General features: G+C 42.7%; 1 protein-coding gene across 7 annotated transcripts in view; it reads right to left on the bottom strand.

The window, feature by feature from the left end:
• The window catches only part of MAEA (macrophage erythroblast attacher), a 125,156-nt gene that overhangs the window by 70,945 nt on the left and 35,543 nt on the right, over positions 1 to 18,668 (bottom strand). For all 7 annotated transcript variants that reach the window (XM_030563472.1, XM_030563470.1, XM_030563467.1 and 4 more), the window contains exon 3: positions 10,500 to 10,703. In XM_030563472.1, coding sequence (XP_030419332.1) covers positions 10,500 to 10,703 — 204 coding nt within the window. The remainder of the gene's footprint in view (positions 1 to 10,499; positions 10,704 to 18,668) is intronic.

Below are 18,668 nucleotides of genomic sequence, written 5' to 3'. Positions count from 1 at the left end.
AACTTATGTCACTGAGGGGTGTGAATAACCCACCCCCCAAGTGACATATGTTCTGCCAACAAGGGTTAGCATAGACATAGTCTGTGAATAATCCTGGTGGGAGACAAGGTAGTGGCAGCCTACTACAGAATTAACCATGCCTATCCCACAGCAGCTGCTTCTTGAAGATTACAGCAATGTGGTAGTGACAAAGACACTTATGGAGCCACAAGGTAGAGGCTAGTGATAGAATAGGGCTGCTTTGGAGAGAATAGAGACAAGGTAGGTGAGGTAATATCTTTTATTGGACCAACTTCCGTTGGTGAGACAGACAAGCTTTCAAGCCACAGAGCTCTTCTTCAGGTCTGGGAAAGGTACTCCTAGCATCACAGCTAAATGCAAGGTGGAACAGATTATTTAGCACAAGTATTTAACACATATTGTAAGGGACCATTGGAGGTAGAGTCTGCAGTCATAGGACAAAAGAGGTGGTTACTGAAAAGAAGGAATACACAAAATCTAGCAACTACTTTCTACATGCTACTGTAACTAGACAATGGGGGACATGTCCACATTAGTGGGCTCTCTAGCAGAAAGGAAAACACCATGAAGCGGGAACACACATTTTTAGCTTCCAAAGGTTTGTCAGGGAAAATAGGCCAAAGCAGGAGGCAGCACAAGTCAAATACATTAGATTCATGTCTTACAATTAAGACATGCTAATGTATTGTTTCTGAGAAAGGGGGTTACTAAGTCCACTGTATCAACAAAATTCCAAAGAAAGTATTAATTTCCCCCCAAAGCTTTAGGTATGTCATCAGGATTTCCCCAAGATTTTAAGAAAGGGTGTAAGCAAGATATCAAAAACAGTCCATGTGTGGGAAGCTTGGAAAGTTAATGTAGGAGTTTATTCTGCTTTTCAGCTTATTTTAAAAAGGCAAAGGGAAAGCTTCCAGAGAAAAGAATATGTGGTAGAGTCTCCCATTAATTAGGCCTTTATTGAAAACCCTGCTACTGTTGAATCAAGCTTTGAAATTTTATTCTTTACAAGTTCACTACTATAGTCTAGTCATCACTGGAGTTATTCTAATACATTTCATTTGTGAAGGGCTTCATAATCCATCCATTAAAATTTACTCCACTGATTTTTGGTCTAGAAAAATGTATGATTGGGAAAGTGGCGGGGGGAGAGAGGAGAGGGAGAGCTATATCTATCTATACATCTCTGTAGGGTCAAGGAAGTCGATCTGCCTACTCTTTGGCAGGTGAATACTATTTATTTAAATTTGAAGTTCAGGGACATTTTACTGAAAGTAGTTAATTTCTTTGGTTCAAATTAGCTCAGTTTTCTCTTGCCTTTGTACTATTTCCCCCCTCCCGGCAAATCTTCAGCTAGGTTCCCATTAGGATCACTTCTACAGAACCAGGCACCACTTTGTTCTGTGCGCCACTAGCCTCTGTTCTGCTACAGAAAATAAAACTATCTGCTTAGTAAATCAGGAAATTCTGAGCAACAACTGAATATTAACATTCCCTTAGTCTGCACCACAACATGAAAGACCTCAACAAAAGGTTTCAGAGTATTTCTGCTGAGCAACAGTTTGCTTTGATTATAATTAAATTCTGGTTCACTTAATGCACTGGTCTTATGTTTCAGTAAGAAGTTAGTTTGTTCAAAACTCTTAAAATTATAAACAGCAGTAGATCTACTTCAAAAGATGTACAGACACTCTTTGTATTAGTGTTTTCACTCTTCTCTAACGAGAGGCTGTCTACATGGGAAACTTGGTCCCATTTTGTCAAAATTTAGCTTCCATGCAATTCAGTCTTAACATTTAACATATAAAGTCTGGCCAGACAAAAGCCAATAAAAAGGACTGTGCGATGCTTCCTGAGGCCACTCAGGACAGAGTCTCCATGTTACTCACCTGACTCACAGAGAGAGATTTGATAGTGCTAAACTGAATGTCAGCTCCCTGTCACGCCAATCTGTTACCCACCCAAACAATCTGCTCAGAAGCTCTGCCGGCCTTTACTGGGGCTTGCAGGTAAAGTTTAGTTGCAGCCAATCAATGAGTCTCCTTGATGAGCATTCCCCTGTAATATCCAGCCCATCAGAGGACACTCACAGACATTAAACAAGTTAACTATCTCCAAAAGGGATAGTATACACACCAACCTGTTTGGTGCAGCTGAGGATTCACATTTAATATTACCGCACTGAGATGAACTTACAATAAAACTAAGAATAAGTATTAATAAAGAACAGATTTAAGTGATTCTGAGAAAGGATAGTGGAAAGAGAATTGGTTACAAATAAAACAAAAGTATAACATGCTAAGACTAAATGTAAGAAAGTTACCTATTATAACTTTCATTCTTTGAGATGTGATGCAGATCTGTATTCACTTTGGTGTGTGTGTACCCAGAACACTGGAGCTGGAGAAATTTGTCTAGTAGGACTCTTAAGAGGGGCAGTGCTCGTGCCTCATGGCTGTAGCCCCTCCCCTGGCTATATGAGGTGGCGCTGCCCCAACCCTCTCCCAATTCCTTTACACTGAATGCCTTGAAGTGAAATTCCAATGCAGAGAGGACAGAGGGTGGGTCATGGAATAGAGGCCTGCATCACATCTCAAAGAACCACCATTATAGTAAGTAACAATTTCTTCTTCAGCCATGTATTCCACTTAGGTAACTCATAAGCAGTACCTCCCAGCACCAAGGCGGCAGGGCTTGGAATCCACCTAAACGAGGACCGCAGGACTGCTCTACCAAAGCTTGCATCCGCTCTAGAAGATGCTGTTATGGCATAATGGTTTGTAAACGTATGTATTGACAACCATAAGCAGACCTGCAAATGTTCAATACGGAAATTGGAATGAGAAATGCTATGAACATTGCTTGTGCTCGCACAGAATGAGCCTGCACATACTGACGGGGCCTAGCCAAGGCTATTTCATATGTAGTCTTTATGCAGGATGTTACTCATTTGGAGATTGTCTGCGAAGAGACTGCCTGACCCTTCATGTAGTCTGCATGTGACACAACCAAACACAGCAATGCACAAAATAGTTTAGTCCTGTCCAGATAAAATGCTAGACATCCTCTGCCTTCTAAGGAATGGAGAGATGGATCCTCCAGAGAAGAATGCAGCTTAGAAAAAGCACAGGTAAATATACCACCTGGTTCAAATGAAACAAGAGACCACTTTAGACAAAAATTTTGGGTGGGTCACAGAGTCACCTTGTCTCTGGAGAACTGTGTATAAGGAGGCTCTTCCATCAGAACCTGCACTAACACTCTCCTTGCAGATGTTATCACTACCAGGAAAGCAGTTTTCTGACAAGAGCGGAAAGGGATAAGATGCTAGAATCTCAAACAGAGGACACATTAGAGCCAGTAGGGCTGTATTTAGGTCTCACCGGGGAACCGGCTCTCGGACCAAAGGATGTAGAAGTAGTAGCACTTGTTACCAGAGCATAGGGGAGACTAATCTTCTCTGAAGAGGGGGAATGAAATGCCAATAATGCTAAAATTAACTAAGTGCAAGCCCTAACAATTGAAGGTGTAGCAGATATTCCAAGATGTCCTGAATAGAAGCCAGCATCGGTTGGATTCTGAAGGCTAATGACAAACACCAAAAAACCACTTCCATTTTACTGAATGGGAGATTCTGGTACAGGACTTTCTAATGTTGAGCAGGACTTGTTCGACAGCTGCCGAACACTGCTCTTCCTCCTCATTCAACCATACGGCAGCCACGCTGTAAGATGCAGGGAACTGAGCCTAGGATGCAAGGTGCAGCCATGATTCTGAGCGAGTAGGTTGGAATGGAGCAGCAGCAGTATGAGAACCTGAACAGAGAGAGCAAGAAGGTTGGAAAACCAACACTGTCTCAGCCATGAGAATGAACTTGGCCTGACCTGCCTTGATCTTCAGAATGACCTGAGGAATGACTGGGGCCACAGGAAAGGCATACAGGAAGCTGACTACCAGCTGAGGTAGAAAGCATCAGACAAGGAGTCTGTATTGAGGCCCCACTGAGAACAGAACACACAACATTTGTTGTTGGTCACTGTAATGGGGATGTCCCAAGAAGTGAAGATGACCCAGCGGACACTTGTCTTCAGGAAACATTTGTGACTTACGGAAAATTACTGCTGAGATGATTCTGAATCTCGGGCAAGTGAATGGCTATTGGAGCAAGGTTTTCCTCAACACAGAACTACTACGCCCTAATCTCCTCAAAACAGAGCAACCTAGCATATGCTTCCCCTTGTTTGTTCACATAATACATTGCAGTGGTATTGTCGGTAAGTATGTGAATCGCTGAGTCACTGATATGGTGCTGAAAAGCATGACATGCACTGTAGATGGCGTGAAGCTCCAGCAAGTCAATATGGTGTGAGTCTTCCCACTGTAAGCGCAGTCCCAGTACTTTCAGCAACCCCAGGTATGACCCCCAACCCATCTGTGAGGCATTGGTAACAACTGCCTTGGTTGGTGAGGGCTGGACAAAAGGGAACGTGTTGGCAAATGTTCTCTGGATGCATCCATCATTGCAAGGAGTCCAGGACCAGTGGAGGGAGATGAACAAGTCTGTCTAGAGAATGACAGGCAGGACAGTAGACCATCCTGAGCCACATCTAAAGTGGGCCAAGGCAAAACCTTGAAAATTGGACTACTTGCATGCAAGTGGATATGTGGCCCAAGGGCCTCAGATGCCTGAACAGTTGTGGAATGCTGAGACTGCAGACAGAGGGAAAAGTGGCTAATTGTCTAAAGACAGTCATCAGCAGAAACTCTCTCAATATTGTGGAATCTAACAGAGCCCCAATTAACTTGATTTTTTGAGTAGGAGCCAAGGTTGACTTTCTGGTGTTTAGGATAAGCCCCAGATGGTCAAGCAAGCGCAGTGTGGTGCTGACATGAGCAAGAGCTTCCTTTCTGGATCTGCCCCTCAGTACCAGTCATCCAAATATGAGAAAATATAAATTCCCTCCTTTCTGAGATACACCATAACAACGACCACACATTTGATAAAAACCTAGAGGGCAGAGGAGGGGCTGAATGGAAGCACTGCATGTTGAAAGTGGCGTTCTGCCACGATGAAAGGAACTTTCCTGTGGCGATTTTGCCAAGTCACAGAAAGCAAGCATCCTGAATGTCCAAAGCAGCAAACCAGTCATTCTGAGACAATGTGGGGAGGATAGTAAATAGAGTGACCATTCAGAACCTCATGTTCCTGATATATTTGTAGAGTCCGCTAAGGTTAAGAATGGGTCGCGGAGTCATAGACTTTAAGGTCAGAAGGGACCATTACTATCGTCTAGTCTGACCTCCTGCACAACGCAGACCACATAATCTCACTCACCCACTCCCGCAACAAACCCCTAACCTATATCTCAGCCACTGAAGTCCTCAAATCATGGTTTAAAGACTCAAGGTGCAGAGAAACCTCCAGCAAATGACCCGTACCCCATGACGCAGAAGGCGAACTCCCCCCCACCCAACCCCCCGGACCTCTGCCAATCTGCCCTGGAGGAAAATTCCTTCCCGACCCCAGACATGGCCATCAGCTAAACCCTGAGCATGTGGGCAAGACTCACCAGCCAGACACCCAGGAAAGAATTCTCTGTAGTAACTCAGATTCCACCCTACCTAACATCCCATCACAGGCCATTGGGCATATTTACTGCTAATAGTCCAAGATCAATTAATTGCCAAAATTAGGCTCCCCCATCATACCATTCCCTCCATAAATTTATCAAGCTTAGTCATGAAGCCAGATATGTCTTTTGCCCCTACTGCTCCTCTTGGAAGTCTGTTCCAGAACTTCACTCTTCTAATGGTTAGAAACCTTTTCAAGTCTAAACTTCCTGATGGCCAGTTTATATCCATTTGTTTTTGTCCACACATTGGTACTGAGCTTAAATAATTCCTCTCCCTCTCTGGTATTTACCCCTCTGATATATTTATAGAGAGCAATCATATCTCCCCTCAGCATTCTTTTGGTTAGGCTAAACAAGCCGAGCTCTTTGAGTCTCCTTTCATAAGACAGGTTTTCCATTCCTCGGATCATCCTAGTAGCCCTTCTCTGTACCTGTTCCAGTTTGAATTCATCCTTCTTAAACATGGGAGACCAGAACTGCACACAATATTCCAGATGAAGTCACACCAGTGCCTTATAACGGTACTAACACCTCCTTATCTTTACTGGATATACCTCGTCTGATGCATCCCAAGACCGCATTAGCTTTTTTAACAGCCATATCACATTGGCAACTCATAGTCATCCTGTGATCAACCAATACTCCAAGGTCCTTCTCCTCCTCCATTACTTCCAACTGATGTGTCCCCAATTTATAACTAAAATTCTTATTAATCCCTTAATGCATGACCTTGAACTTTTCACTATTACATTTCATCCTATTACTATTCGTTCAGTTTACAAGGTCATCCAAATCTTCCTGTAGGATATCTCGGTCCTCTGTATTGACAATACCTTCCAGCTTTGTGTCATCCACAAACTTTATTGGCACATTCCCAGAAGAGAAGATGAGGAGGGAAGAGCAATGACTAGAACAGTGCTCTGGACCAAGGAGTCAAAACAGGTGCTTGGAAAACACTGGGGCAGGAAGTATTGAAAGGTCGAACCCCAAGCCCATCTATTTTCTCTCTCTCTGGGACGCTGCTTCCGGTGAAGGTTCTGAGCCACTTGAGTCTGTTTCTTAAATGGTCTGCAAATTGCACGATGCTCCTTGATGTGGGCCTCACCAAGACAGAACAAGCACTGTGAGTGGGGATTGTTGTTGGGGATCACTTCCCCACACGAAGAACAGTGTTTAAACCCCAGAGAGAGTTTTCCCAACGAGGGAAAAACATTACTACAACTGACACTACTCTAACACGAAGGTTACTAAAACTATACACAACAAAAGAAAAACTAAACTAGCTGAGAGGTTGAGAACACACAGAGCTCCCACTCCAGTTATGGGTGGTGAGAAGGAACTGAGGGAGAGTCATGTAGTCAGGGAAGAGCTGCAGAAGTGGAGGTGAGGGAGGGGGCTATAGCCATGATATGCGAGCACCGCCCCTCCATGGGTACTACTAAGCAAATTTCCCTGGCTCTGGTCTGCTGGGCATGCACAACCATAAATGGAATACGTGGCTGCAACTACTTGAGGAAGGACTTGAGCAGCCGGCACTCCTTTGTCTACAATGGTTTCTCATCCTCAAAAGACTTTCTGAGGAGCCTGCCGATTTTCAGTCAAAGTGTGATCCAGATTTCTTCATGAATCATCCCCATCTGCCAAGGGTGTTCCTCAGTGAAGTAGATAACAAAAAGTCCTTTTGCTTTTACTTATATTTTCTTCAAACTCATTGTTTTGATCCTAGACACAAAAGACAACTCACCCTGTGGTTTTAGTCTCCAGTGTCTTCCCACGCTGATCTCACATCTCTCTGTCAACCAGGCTTTTCCTGTTGACTTACATGAAAATGCAGCTCACATTGTGTTTTGGATTTTTCAAAGCTTGATTTACATCAGAGACCTAGACAGACAGGTAAATCAACATTCCTTTGTCTAAGACAAACTTGTTGATCAACTCTGCCTTGTTATAGGATTTAAAACATCATGCATACAACTTCTTAATTAATCTTTCATACACACATCACAGAAGATTTACAATAACCAGTGAAATATACGCTACAACCTTCTTTACAGACAAATACAACAGCAGCAGCAATATGTTAGGTCTGATAGGAGTTGCTGATGAAGGCAACGAACTCTTTGCCAGCTGGCACAGAGCAAGTCTTAGGGTCACAAACTTTCTTTGTTCACTCTACTCAAACTATTAAGCTTTTCTTCAATAGTTAAATGATTCAGACATTAGGCAATTAAGAGTGTTGAGACCTGAAGGCAGCAGTCAAGTGCTGATGAACTCAAATATTTTAATCCAAAAATAACTATTAGCAAATGTGAAAACTATCTATGCAGCAGATGGAAGTGGAAAGTCATGAGGCATCACAAAAAAGTATTCTGCTTAGTCCTGCAATGCATTAGAGAACAGTCCCACTCTAGCCATCCTCACTTCAAAACCAGTGTTATGCCTTTTCAGTTTAATTAATGCTCAACAGGAGCTGCTACAGAAGGGAAGTGAGCTGCTACAGAGAGGAAGTAATCTCCTTAACCTCTTTATTGCTGTGTAGATATATCTGGTACATATAGAGGCCTGATCATGCAGCAGAAGACTTACAGCTCCTGTTCCAATGGAGGAAAACCTCCTGTCAGCAGAGGACCAACGGAACTGCAGATCATGCAGTTGCAGCTACATGATACAAGAATAATAGTACTTTATTTTTGAGGCTTCTTCTTGTTACATTGCCCTTCTTAACCAAGGACAATGACCTCATGAGCAAAGAGATGCCTATGAACACGATTTGATGCTCTCCTATTAGATAAGATTCTTCTACTCATTTTTCACTTCCTTATTTCTCCTCCTTCCCCATCTTTCATTTTCATATTTATTGAAGACATTGCTGGCTGAACAAGATCAGACTGATTGAAACAGCCATGGAACTACGAAATAGGTTGGAAGCAAACAATTAGATTAATGCTGTAGCTTTTGGTATGGCTAACAAATAAGTTCCCCCTTTTTGAACTGTGTCCAGTTTAAAAATATTCCCTCCCCTCAAAAATAAAACAAAACCAGAAAACCACACATGCTGCTAAAACTACTACTACCACCTTCTTCCTCAGATATATGTTTTTAACAGTAACAGTTGTTGTCAGTAGCTACCGGTGTGGTGCTCTGCTCTTGTTAGATGATAACAGTCGGCTGCAGGCGTGTTCCCTCTCTGTGCTGCTTCAGTTCTGCACAGAGAGACCCCGAGAGAAACCCCAAGACAACAGACTCTAGTAAGGTATGAAGGAACCCGAGCCAGGTTTATTGTCAAACGAAGCACAGTAATAGTTTCCCGTAGACTCTATAAGACATACTACGGATTTGTGCCCCCTGGCAATGGACCGGCTCAGCCAGTGGTGGGACTTTCCACTGCTTCCTAGGCCAGACAAAGATGTGCACTCCGGAACCTACTTTTATACAGTTACAGAACAGATTACTCATCCCTACTGACGTATTGAAGTATAGCCCCTTGACTCATTAGGGTGCTGTCTCCTCCTTTGATTATGTTATTTCAAACAGATGTATCCATCATGCTGTTCTTTTGACCCAGTCTTTAAGATGCACCTGTCTGTTCCTTTTTATCTCCGTGGCGTGTTCTGATGCCATCTTGGCACAAGTTCCTCTTATTAGCACTTACGTGTGGATGCACCTGCTTCTAGCAGCCCTCTTTTCGCCAACTTCTGTGAGTGGGGCCTGCCTCTGGCTCACAGCCCAGCTTTTGCTTAGCAATGCCTGGAAGCACTTTGATTCAGGTTTCAGGCCTCAGACTGGGCCTCTGATACAAGAGTTTATGTTTCAGGGACTCATCTTACTACAACAGTCACTGTCCTTCTAGTGTCAGAAGTGCCAATATAGCTTACAGTACTGAGCCGGGGCACTTTTGAGTCCCAATGGCAGTTACCCCCAGCAGCTCAGCAAGACAAAAATAAGTCAGTTTCTAAGGAGAAAGACTCCTAAATTCTCATAGCAACCAGCTTTTTCCTAAAACATTAATTTCATTTTCCTCTGAGTTGCAGTTGCTGGTGGAGCACAAAAGCCTTCCAGGATCCAGTATAGCTCAGCACCTTGCATACATAAGCCATGCAAAGGAACACGAAGCATAGATGCCCTGAAGTGTTGTCAGGCAACATGATTCAGCAACTTTATGAAAACTTGTAAGTAGGAGGAAGGTAACATAAAATAAAGTGAAAGATGACCAGAAAATATAAATAAAATGCACAAAATTGCTGCTTTGGAGCAAAACCATAAATGGGAGGGGGGAGGGAAGACATTGACTACAAAACCTTGAGACAACTATTAAATGAATTATTCCAAAGTATTTTATTATAAAAAGTGCCCCAAAAGATGTTTAATAATAGTATAGTACAATAGAACTCTAGATAGCCTATGTTACTGTGATCAGCCTGATCATCTCACAAATCGTTAAAGTATTGCTGGGCAGATGGGAAGCTCCACTAACTGATTAGTCAGCAGTCTGACATTCTTTAATAAAAATGTAACAGTACATTTGAAGACATTGGGGGGTGGGGGAGCTTTGGCCTAGGAATTAATTTAATTTTATAACGTCAACACTATGACTCCAATTCTAATTTCTATTTAACACACAAATATGCAAACATATACTGAGAGAACAGACTCTAGAGAATTGGTTTAGAGAATAATTTAACTGAAATAGTAAGAATTCAGGCATACTCTAGTACACAAAATAGCTAGCATATCACTGATCAACTGCTGTGTTTCTCCTAATCTCTCTTTAATACAAACTGACACTGAGATACCCTAATGATTACCACAGTATTAAAGAATCTGTATAGAACAGAAGTTGGTACCAACCTCAATACCACTCTGCCTGGCTAGTTTTACAGCTGTATTGTAGTAGCCACAGCGCAAGAGATGTTCCACCATCATGCGATCCATACGTTTTTTCTTCCACATGTTTGCAGCAGCTGGCTGGTCACTACTATGTTCTTTAAGGTGCTCAATCCTGCGTTTACAAAGTTTTGCGCTCTCATCTTCAGCTTGGATCGATTCAACTGCCTAAATTTAAGAAAAAGAGTTATCCAATTAAAAATTAAAGCAAATTTCAGCTTCAGTGATTAGTTTCTTTTAAAGCAACATAACACCTTTACTGTACAATATGTAGAATGTGTACGAATCCAACAAACAAGATTACACATTGCCCAGAACAAACAAAAAATCCATATAGTAGCCTCTGAGTTACAAAAAGTTATTTTACTAAGTTAATTTTCCCAGTTCAGTTTCATTTTTCTACTTATATACAGGAAATTTCAAAGTATGGCCCAGCCTCACTGAGACTTTTAGATGCTACTGCCATATAAATCTTTCTAAATTGTTGACCTGAATTTATAGGGCTAATTTATTATGGCTTGCCAATAATCTGACAAGAAGATACTTAGGTTCTTGTCCCAAATTCAGGCTACAGAATTAGAGAACATGGGGAGTTCAATGTCTTGTATGGACCCTTGGGATGTGGGGCAAGGTCACTCACACTGAGAACAAAACCAAATTTTCAAGTTCTTTATTAAAATAAATGAGAGAGTAATCAAAGCTATAAACCACAAAGCCCCAAAGAAGTAATACAGTCCCTGGTGGTAACATCTCTTTTCTAAAAGGCTACTTAAACTAGCATACTCATACCCTTCCTTGGAAATCTGATAGTGGGAGACAGAGGATGAGCCTTGTCTCTGGCATGCCTAATGAGTTCAATGGTCCAGACTCCTAATCCCAAGCTGGCAGAGATCATGTTCAAGTGTTGAGTAGTTGAACTGTATTGCAGAAGCTGAGCGGATAGCTTAACAGAAGATAAAGAAGGGGCAACCCCTCTGCATGGTGGTTTGCCCTCTTATATAGTCCTGGCACTGCCCTGAATTTTCTTATTAATGCCCAACCCTCCATGCCTACATCTTATTTCCCCACCCAAATAAATCTTCAAGTACATTTATGCTATAGGCTAGCATATTCTGACATGTTAATATCATATTCATACATATTAATATTCATTATCTCATCCTCAAACCACAAGGTAGACCGCAGAACATGGAAATAAAGATGTAGGCCAAAGGTATGTTCCAGAATTTTGCTAAACACATTCAGTTCTCCATTCAGTTCCCCAAAGTCAAAAGGGGTAACTGGTAGGCCAGTGGTTCTCAAACTGTGGGTCAAGACCCCAAAGTTGGTCACAACCCCATTTAGGACTGGCTTAGACTTGCAGGAGCTCAGGGCCGAAGCCCAAGCCTGAGGGAGTCAGCCCGGGGTGGTGGGTCTCAGGTTACAGGCCCCCCCCCTGGCTGGGGCTGAAGCCTTTGGACTTCAGCTTGATCCCTTCCCTGCCTGAGGCAGTGGGACTCAGGCTTTGGCTCCCCCACCCAGGGCAGTGGCACTTGGGTGGGCTCAGGCGTCAGTCCCCCCTCCTGGTGTTGTGTAGTAATTTTTGTTGTCAGAAGGGGGTCGTGGTGCAATGAAGTTTGAGAACTCCTGCGGTAGGCCATTTATCTATGCCAAAGGTTACAAACACTTATGCTACTTTGCTCTAGCTAAATCATATAGGATACAGGCCTATAGGTTCCTTGCATTACAGCCAAGTATAATGAAGTAATGTGTACTGGAATTATTCAATACAAAACATAAACCAAGAAAATAATATAATCAAACCAATAATGAAAAACAGATTCTATACTACAGCAAGCTAGCCCCATGGGCTACAAAATGGAAAAAACATAAATGTGACCACTTTAGCAGTAGGTGCCACCATGTCTTACTATGCATACCATCCCAACCCATAAGTCCCATACAAGTTTGTTGCCAATGCATCCCAACAGCTGAAACCCACTGGTCTTGCACCTATACTCTGCCCTCATTTCCCCCTCCCCATGGAGCTATGCTATTCTTCAGCGGGCTACTGCAGAGCAACCTGTACAGCCTCTCCATTTTTGCTTTCTTTTGTCCTCTTACAGCAGTGGAGCTATATATTGGGACCTGCACTAATGGACTTAGAGATGATTTGGCCCTCACAGCATCTTTCAATAAAGGATCTCAAATCAGTTTACGGTCAAGTCTCAGCATCTTTGTTAAATCAGTAGAAATTATCTTTATTCTACAACACTTGTGAAGGATTTCTGCAGATTGTGTCCTGCCTCCAGTGCTCCTGGCAACATGGGTCTAATGCTGGAACCTTTACTTACTAGTTTTACCTTAAGCAAACCAGGATGACAAGTTTTTCCCAGCCACTCTTCCAGAGTGTCTAGCTCAGAGAGTCAGCACAATGAAAGCCTCTTTCCACAACAATACTATTTTTACCACATAATCACACTCTTTTCTCCCCCACCCTATCAAATTAGATGGCTGATTAATCATGCTGCATGTTTCACTTAGCAATTAATTACATCCACATTTGCAACTTGAGGCTAGGTATTTATGACTGCTGCACATTACACCAGTAGCCAATTTAGATTCCACAAAATAAGTCAACGTGCACAACCTACTGAAAGCAGTCAACGGCAGTTTTATTTACTATTATATGTTATAATTAAATATCTCATTACTAAGAATGGGAAAGAGGCAGATGCACTGGTTTAAACTCTCCAGTCTCTCTCTCCTAAAGGCCCCTGTTAAAGAGAGGAGTTTCATGCTCTCAAATGGAAATCCACTGGAATTCACAGACTATTCATGGGAAGGTTAGTTTTCCAATACCTGGTCTTGGGCCCCAATTGCAGTGCATTAACAGAGCCACTAAAAAAATTTCCCTAGTTCTTGTCCACACTAAGCCTGGCTCTAGTTCAAACTGTTATATCAATCCAAAACTTTAACAATCCTCATTACTCCTTAAGAGAAAATGGTTCACTGTAACGGAGGTAACTACAACTCACTAGAGTGTTTCAATTTTACTACAGAATTTTTCAGTGTAGGGTCCAAGACAATCTAAAAAACAACAAAAAACCCTAACAGACTCTTCGTAAAAAAGTTGTGAGCATTTCCTATTTTTAAATGACTAACATCCTCCTTTGCTAAATAAAACAAAAAAAATACAAACAAAAAGCTTTGGCTTGATATTAAATTTCTGAAAACGAAATGGATCTGAAAAAAACAAGATTATTTCAAGGCAAACAACATGAAGGCTGAACTCTATACAACTCCCCTGAAAAGATGCATGCAACACTTTGGTTGAATTTACTTTGGAACCAGAGCTGCTGCCACTTTGATCCCCTTGTCAGGACTGTTAGGAGAGGACACAGATACTTTCCTGGGCCTCTCTGCTGCAAATCTGTTGATGAGATGAGTTTAGCGAGTCACTGATGGGAAGCGTGGTCAGCTGGTTAAAGGGATAGGCATGGGAGAAATGCAGGACTGGGGCTTCCCCAACAGAACCAGTGACATGAACACCAGAGACGTCCCCATAGACACATCAAAAATGTGGACTGTTGAGAGCTAAGGAAATCAGGCTAGAGGGTCCCTTAACACCATCTCAGTAGTTTACTGGGTCTTTGCCTGAACATATTCTTCGTCCACGGCCTTGCATTGAAAGACCAAAAGGGACCATTGTTAGAAATGCAAGTAGCAACAAGTGACAGGCTACTGCTTGCCTTGACCTTCCCCATGAGTAAGTGTAGGGAAAGGAAAAGCTGGAAGGTACCATTTGTCAATTCTCTGCTAGTGCTCCCTAGCTCTTGTGATGGGTTGGATCACAGAAACCCCCTTGGGGCTGCCAACTGCTGTGCCAAGACTACTTCTGCCCCTGCTTTCCCTGCCAGCCTGGGACTCCCGCACCTGGTCTTGCTGAGCCAGACACGCCCATCTGCTCCAACACAGACCAGGGTCTGAACCACATGCCTCAAAGCTGCAGACTTAACAGAATGCAACTTACAGAAGTGTTGCTGTCTTTAACACTAAGATGCCCAACTCTCAATGGGGTCTAAACCCCAAATAAATCTGTTTTACCCTGTATAAGCTTTATACAGGGTAAACTCAAATTTTTCACCCTCTATAACACTGGTAGAGAGATATGCACAGCTGTTTGCTTCCCCCACCCCCAGGTATTAATGCATACTCTGAGTTAATAAGTAAAAAGTGATTAAGAACAGAAAGTAGGATTTAAGTGGTTCCAAGTAATAACAGACAGAATAAAGTTAATTACCAAGCAAAATAAAATAGAACACACAAGTCTATGTCTAAGAAAACTGAATACAGATCAAAACCTCACCCAGTAAGCTTCCTTTTACAGACTAGTCTCCTTCTAGTTTGGGTACAGCAATCACTCACACTCCCTGTAGTTACTGTCCTTTGTTCCAGTTTCTTTCAGGAATCCTTAGGGGGTGGAGAGACTCTCTCTTGAGTCAGCTGAAGACAAAATGGAGGGGTCTCCCAGAGGTTTAAGTAGACTCTCTCTCTTGTGGGTGGAGACTCCCTCCTCTCTTTTATGCAAAGTCCAGCTCCAGGATGGAGTTGTAACTTGCCCATGTGACTCCAGATGTCCATGCATGACTCAGTTTTTACAGGCAGCAGTCACTGTTTCCCTGCTACCTTGAATGTCCTCATGTAGACTTCTTATGCAGATTGGAGCCTCTCAAGATCCATTGTCCCTTAAGTGCTTCTTGACTGGGCACTTAATTTGCACATTCCTTTCTCAAGAAGCTGACCAAATGCTTTACAAAGGCTGCTTAGAAATCAAGCAAGTATACAGCCAATATTCCTAACTTCAAGTACAAAACTGATACATGCATACAAATAGGAGAAATGTATTCAGTAGATTATAACCTTTACATAGATATGCCATGCAACATATAACTGGAATATGGTATGACACATATAATTGATATACATACACACACACACACCCCCGGAATATTCCCATGAAGCCTTATGGGGTACACCGTCACAGCTCTACACAGGTTTCTGCTAACCAGAGCAAAGGAAGTCTAGCTAGCCCTTCTCCAAGCTGGTCTGAAGTGTGAGAGAGGCCTTCCCCCCCCCCCCCCCCCAACCACAAAAATATAACAGAACACTCTGTCCAGGAAGCAGTGCAGGTTTTCCCCCATATGCTTTGTCTGTCACACTGGGATCAAGCCAGGGATAGACTCTCAGACTCTAGGACTGGAAGGGACCTCGAGAGGTCATCGAGTCCAGTTCCCTGCCCTCATGGCAGGACCAAATACTGTCTAGACCATCCCTGATAGACATTTATCTAACCTACTCTTAAATATCTCCAGAGATGGAGATTCCACAACTTCCCTAGGCAATCTATTCCAGTGTTTAACTACCCTGACAGTTAGGAACTTTTTCCTAATGTCCAACCTAAATCTCCCTTGCTGCAGTTTAAGCCCATTGCTTCTTGTTCTATCATTGGAGGCTAAGGTGAACAAGTTTTCTCCCTCCTCCTGATGACACCCTTTTAGATACCTGAAAACTTCTATCATGTCCCCTCTCAGTCTTCTTTTCCAAACTAAACAAACCCAATTCCTTCAGCCTTCCTTCATAGGTCATGTTCTCAAGACCTTTAATCATTCTTGTTGCTCTTCTCTGGACCCTCTCCAATTTCTCCACATCTTTCTTGAAATGCGGTGCCCAGAACTGGACACAATACTCCAGTTGAGGCCTAACCAGCGCAGAGTAAAGCGGAAGAATGACTTCTCGTGTCTTGTTTACAACACACCTGTTAATGCATCCCAGAATTGTGTTTGCTTTTTTTGCAACAGTATCACACTGTTGACTCATATTAAGCTTGTGGTCCACTATGACCCCTAGATCTCTTTCTGCCATACTCCTTCCTAGACAGTCTCTTCCCATTCTGTATGTGTGAAACTGATTGTTCCTTCCTAAGTGGAACACTTTGCATTTATCTTTATTGAACTTCATCCTGTTTACCTCAGACCATTTCTCCAACTTGTCCAGATCATTTTGAATTTTGACCCTGTCCTCCAAAGCAGTTGCAATCCCTCCCAGTTTGGTATCGTCCGCAAACTTAATAAGCGTACTTTCTATGCCAACATCTAAATCGTTGATGAAGATATTGAACAGAACCGGTCCCAAAACAGACCCCTGCGGAACCCCACTTGTTATACCTTTCCAGCAGGATGCAAGAGGAAGTATCTGGCAGTAGTGCAGGTAGCCAGGAATTAAGTGGATTAGCCCAAAAACCTGCTCAAAAGTTGGACACAGATCAAGCTTAACGTCCAATCACACCAGAAAGTTAACTTCCATGGTTTCAGTTCTGAAGAGCTTTATATCCAAGGATCTGCAGCTCCAAGGTATCTGAAGAGGCAGAACCAAACTGGCAGGCTCATAAGCAAACAGGATGTATCCTTGACCTAACTGATATCTGAGCTCTGCCTGCAAAATAAATACTGAGCTCTCATCCACAGATGTCAAAGCACATTATGAAGAAAGTAACTGTCATTACCCCATTTTACAAACAGATAAACAGAGCCACAGGGAGGTCAAGTGAAAGCTGCAAACTAGCTGTAGATCCATTTTAGGATCCGAGAACCTTTCTTCAATGAAGAAAAAAGAGTTTACCTGTCATGCACACAGTCCTCCACCCTGTACCAAGGCTTTAGCCCTTAAAACTAGGGGGAGTGAGTTCAGGGAGCACATGATGTGGTTCATCTTACTGCAGGTTGCAAGGAGCAACTGACACAAATAGCAGCTGCAGACCCTTAGCAGTTAGACCACCAGGGAAGGACCCAGGAAGGGGCTCTTGACAGTAGTCAGAAAGTGCAGTGTTCTCCCCCTTCCTAGATGTGTAATGTGCGAAAAGGCCTTTGCTTAAGTGTTCTTTATTATTTTGAACCTTTTGTGTATTCTCTTGGTTAATAAACCTGCCCTGAGGATGTGCAATGTGACTAGAGCTCTTTGGTGTTATTCAGACTGTCCTGTCCACTGATTTATAGCAACCTTTAGCCCACCTCAATAAGTGCTGAAGCCAGCAGTGCTATTGTTACCGAAGATCATCAATGCTTACATAGTCTCTGGGCCAGAGCCTCAGCTGCCGTAAATTTACATAGCTCTATTAGAGTTGATGAAGTTACACTGGTTTACACCAGCTGAGAATCTGGCCCTTTATGTCCACATTATGCCACAGTTCGTTGGATGTTTTTGTTCAGGATAAAGTGAGAGACTAAATCCTGTCAGATCTTGAGTCAAGGTCTGAAGTTTGAAGTGGTTTTCATTTCACCATCAGCACACAGTGACCCTCCTGGTTCTGACAGTTCCTGCTATTGAAATAAACAAGGCCAGGAAAGAAGATCTTCAGTATCAATTACAGGTTTGACAGCAGATCTATACTTAAAATGCGGCACCGGTGCAGCTGCACCACCGTGGCGCTTCAGTGAAGATGTTACTATGCCAATGGGGAAGTGACTCCTGTTAAAATGTAGTTAATCCACCTCCGCAAGAAGGCCAAATCTGAACTAGTCTTTAGTCAAGGGACTGCTGCGGATGCCTGGCAGGACCCCCCCCTTTTCTTTTATGAGGAAACTGCAGCATCTCTGTTGGTTGCAACTGTGACAGAATGACCAGATGAGAAAGGTGATGTATCTTGGCATCTGCCTTCCTGAGACATGTTGCTTTTCCTCAGTGAAACGCCAGCCTGGCTACTGTCTATCATATAAAAGAGAATAGTGGTCATATTGTAATTCTTTGTAAAATGAGATATTGGGTTCTTGTCTAGCTTTGCTACTTATTCAAATTACATTCCAGATTCTTGTGTCTATTTTGTAATTAGATTTTTTGGGGAAGAATGTGCTGTAAAGTTATCAGAATAAATTTACAGACAGAAAAGGTCATAGTACGCATCTTTTCTTAGTGCTTTAGTCAAGGATAAAGTGTGTTCTTTTTGCAGCCTCTACTACAGCTTCATCAATAGATATATACATTCCAAGACCAGAAAGGACCATTGTGATTCATCAAGTTCAGGGGTTCTCAAACTTCATCACACCATGACCCCCTTTCTGACCAAAAAAGGCTACATGACCCTAGGAGAGCAGACCG

The sequence above is a fragment of the Gopherus evgoodei genome, chromosome 5 (assembly GCF_007399415.2).
Source record: "Gopherus evgoodei ecotype Sinaloan lineage chromosome 5, rGopEvg1_v1.p, whole genome shotgun sequence".
Lineage (NCBI taxonomy): Eukaryota > Metazoa > Chordata > Testudines > Testudinidae > Gopherus > Gopherus evgoodei.
Note: the sequence above shows the minus strand (reverse complement) of the source record. Positions and strands in the feature narration are given on the sequence as shown.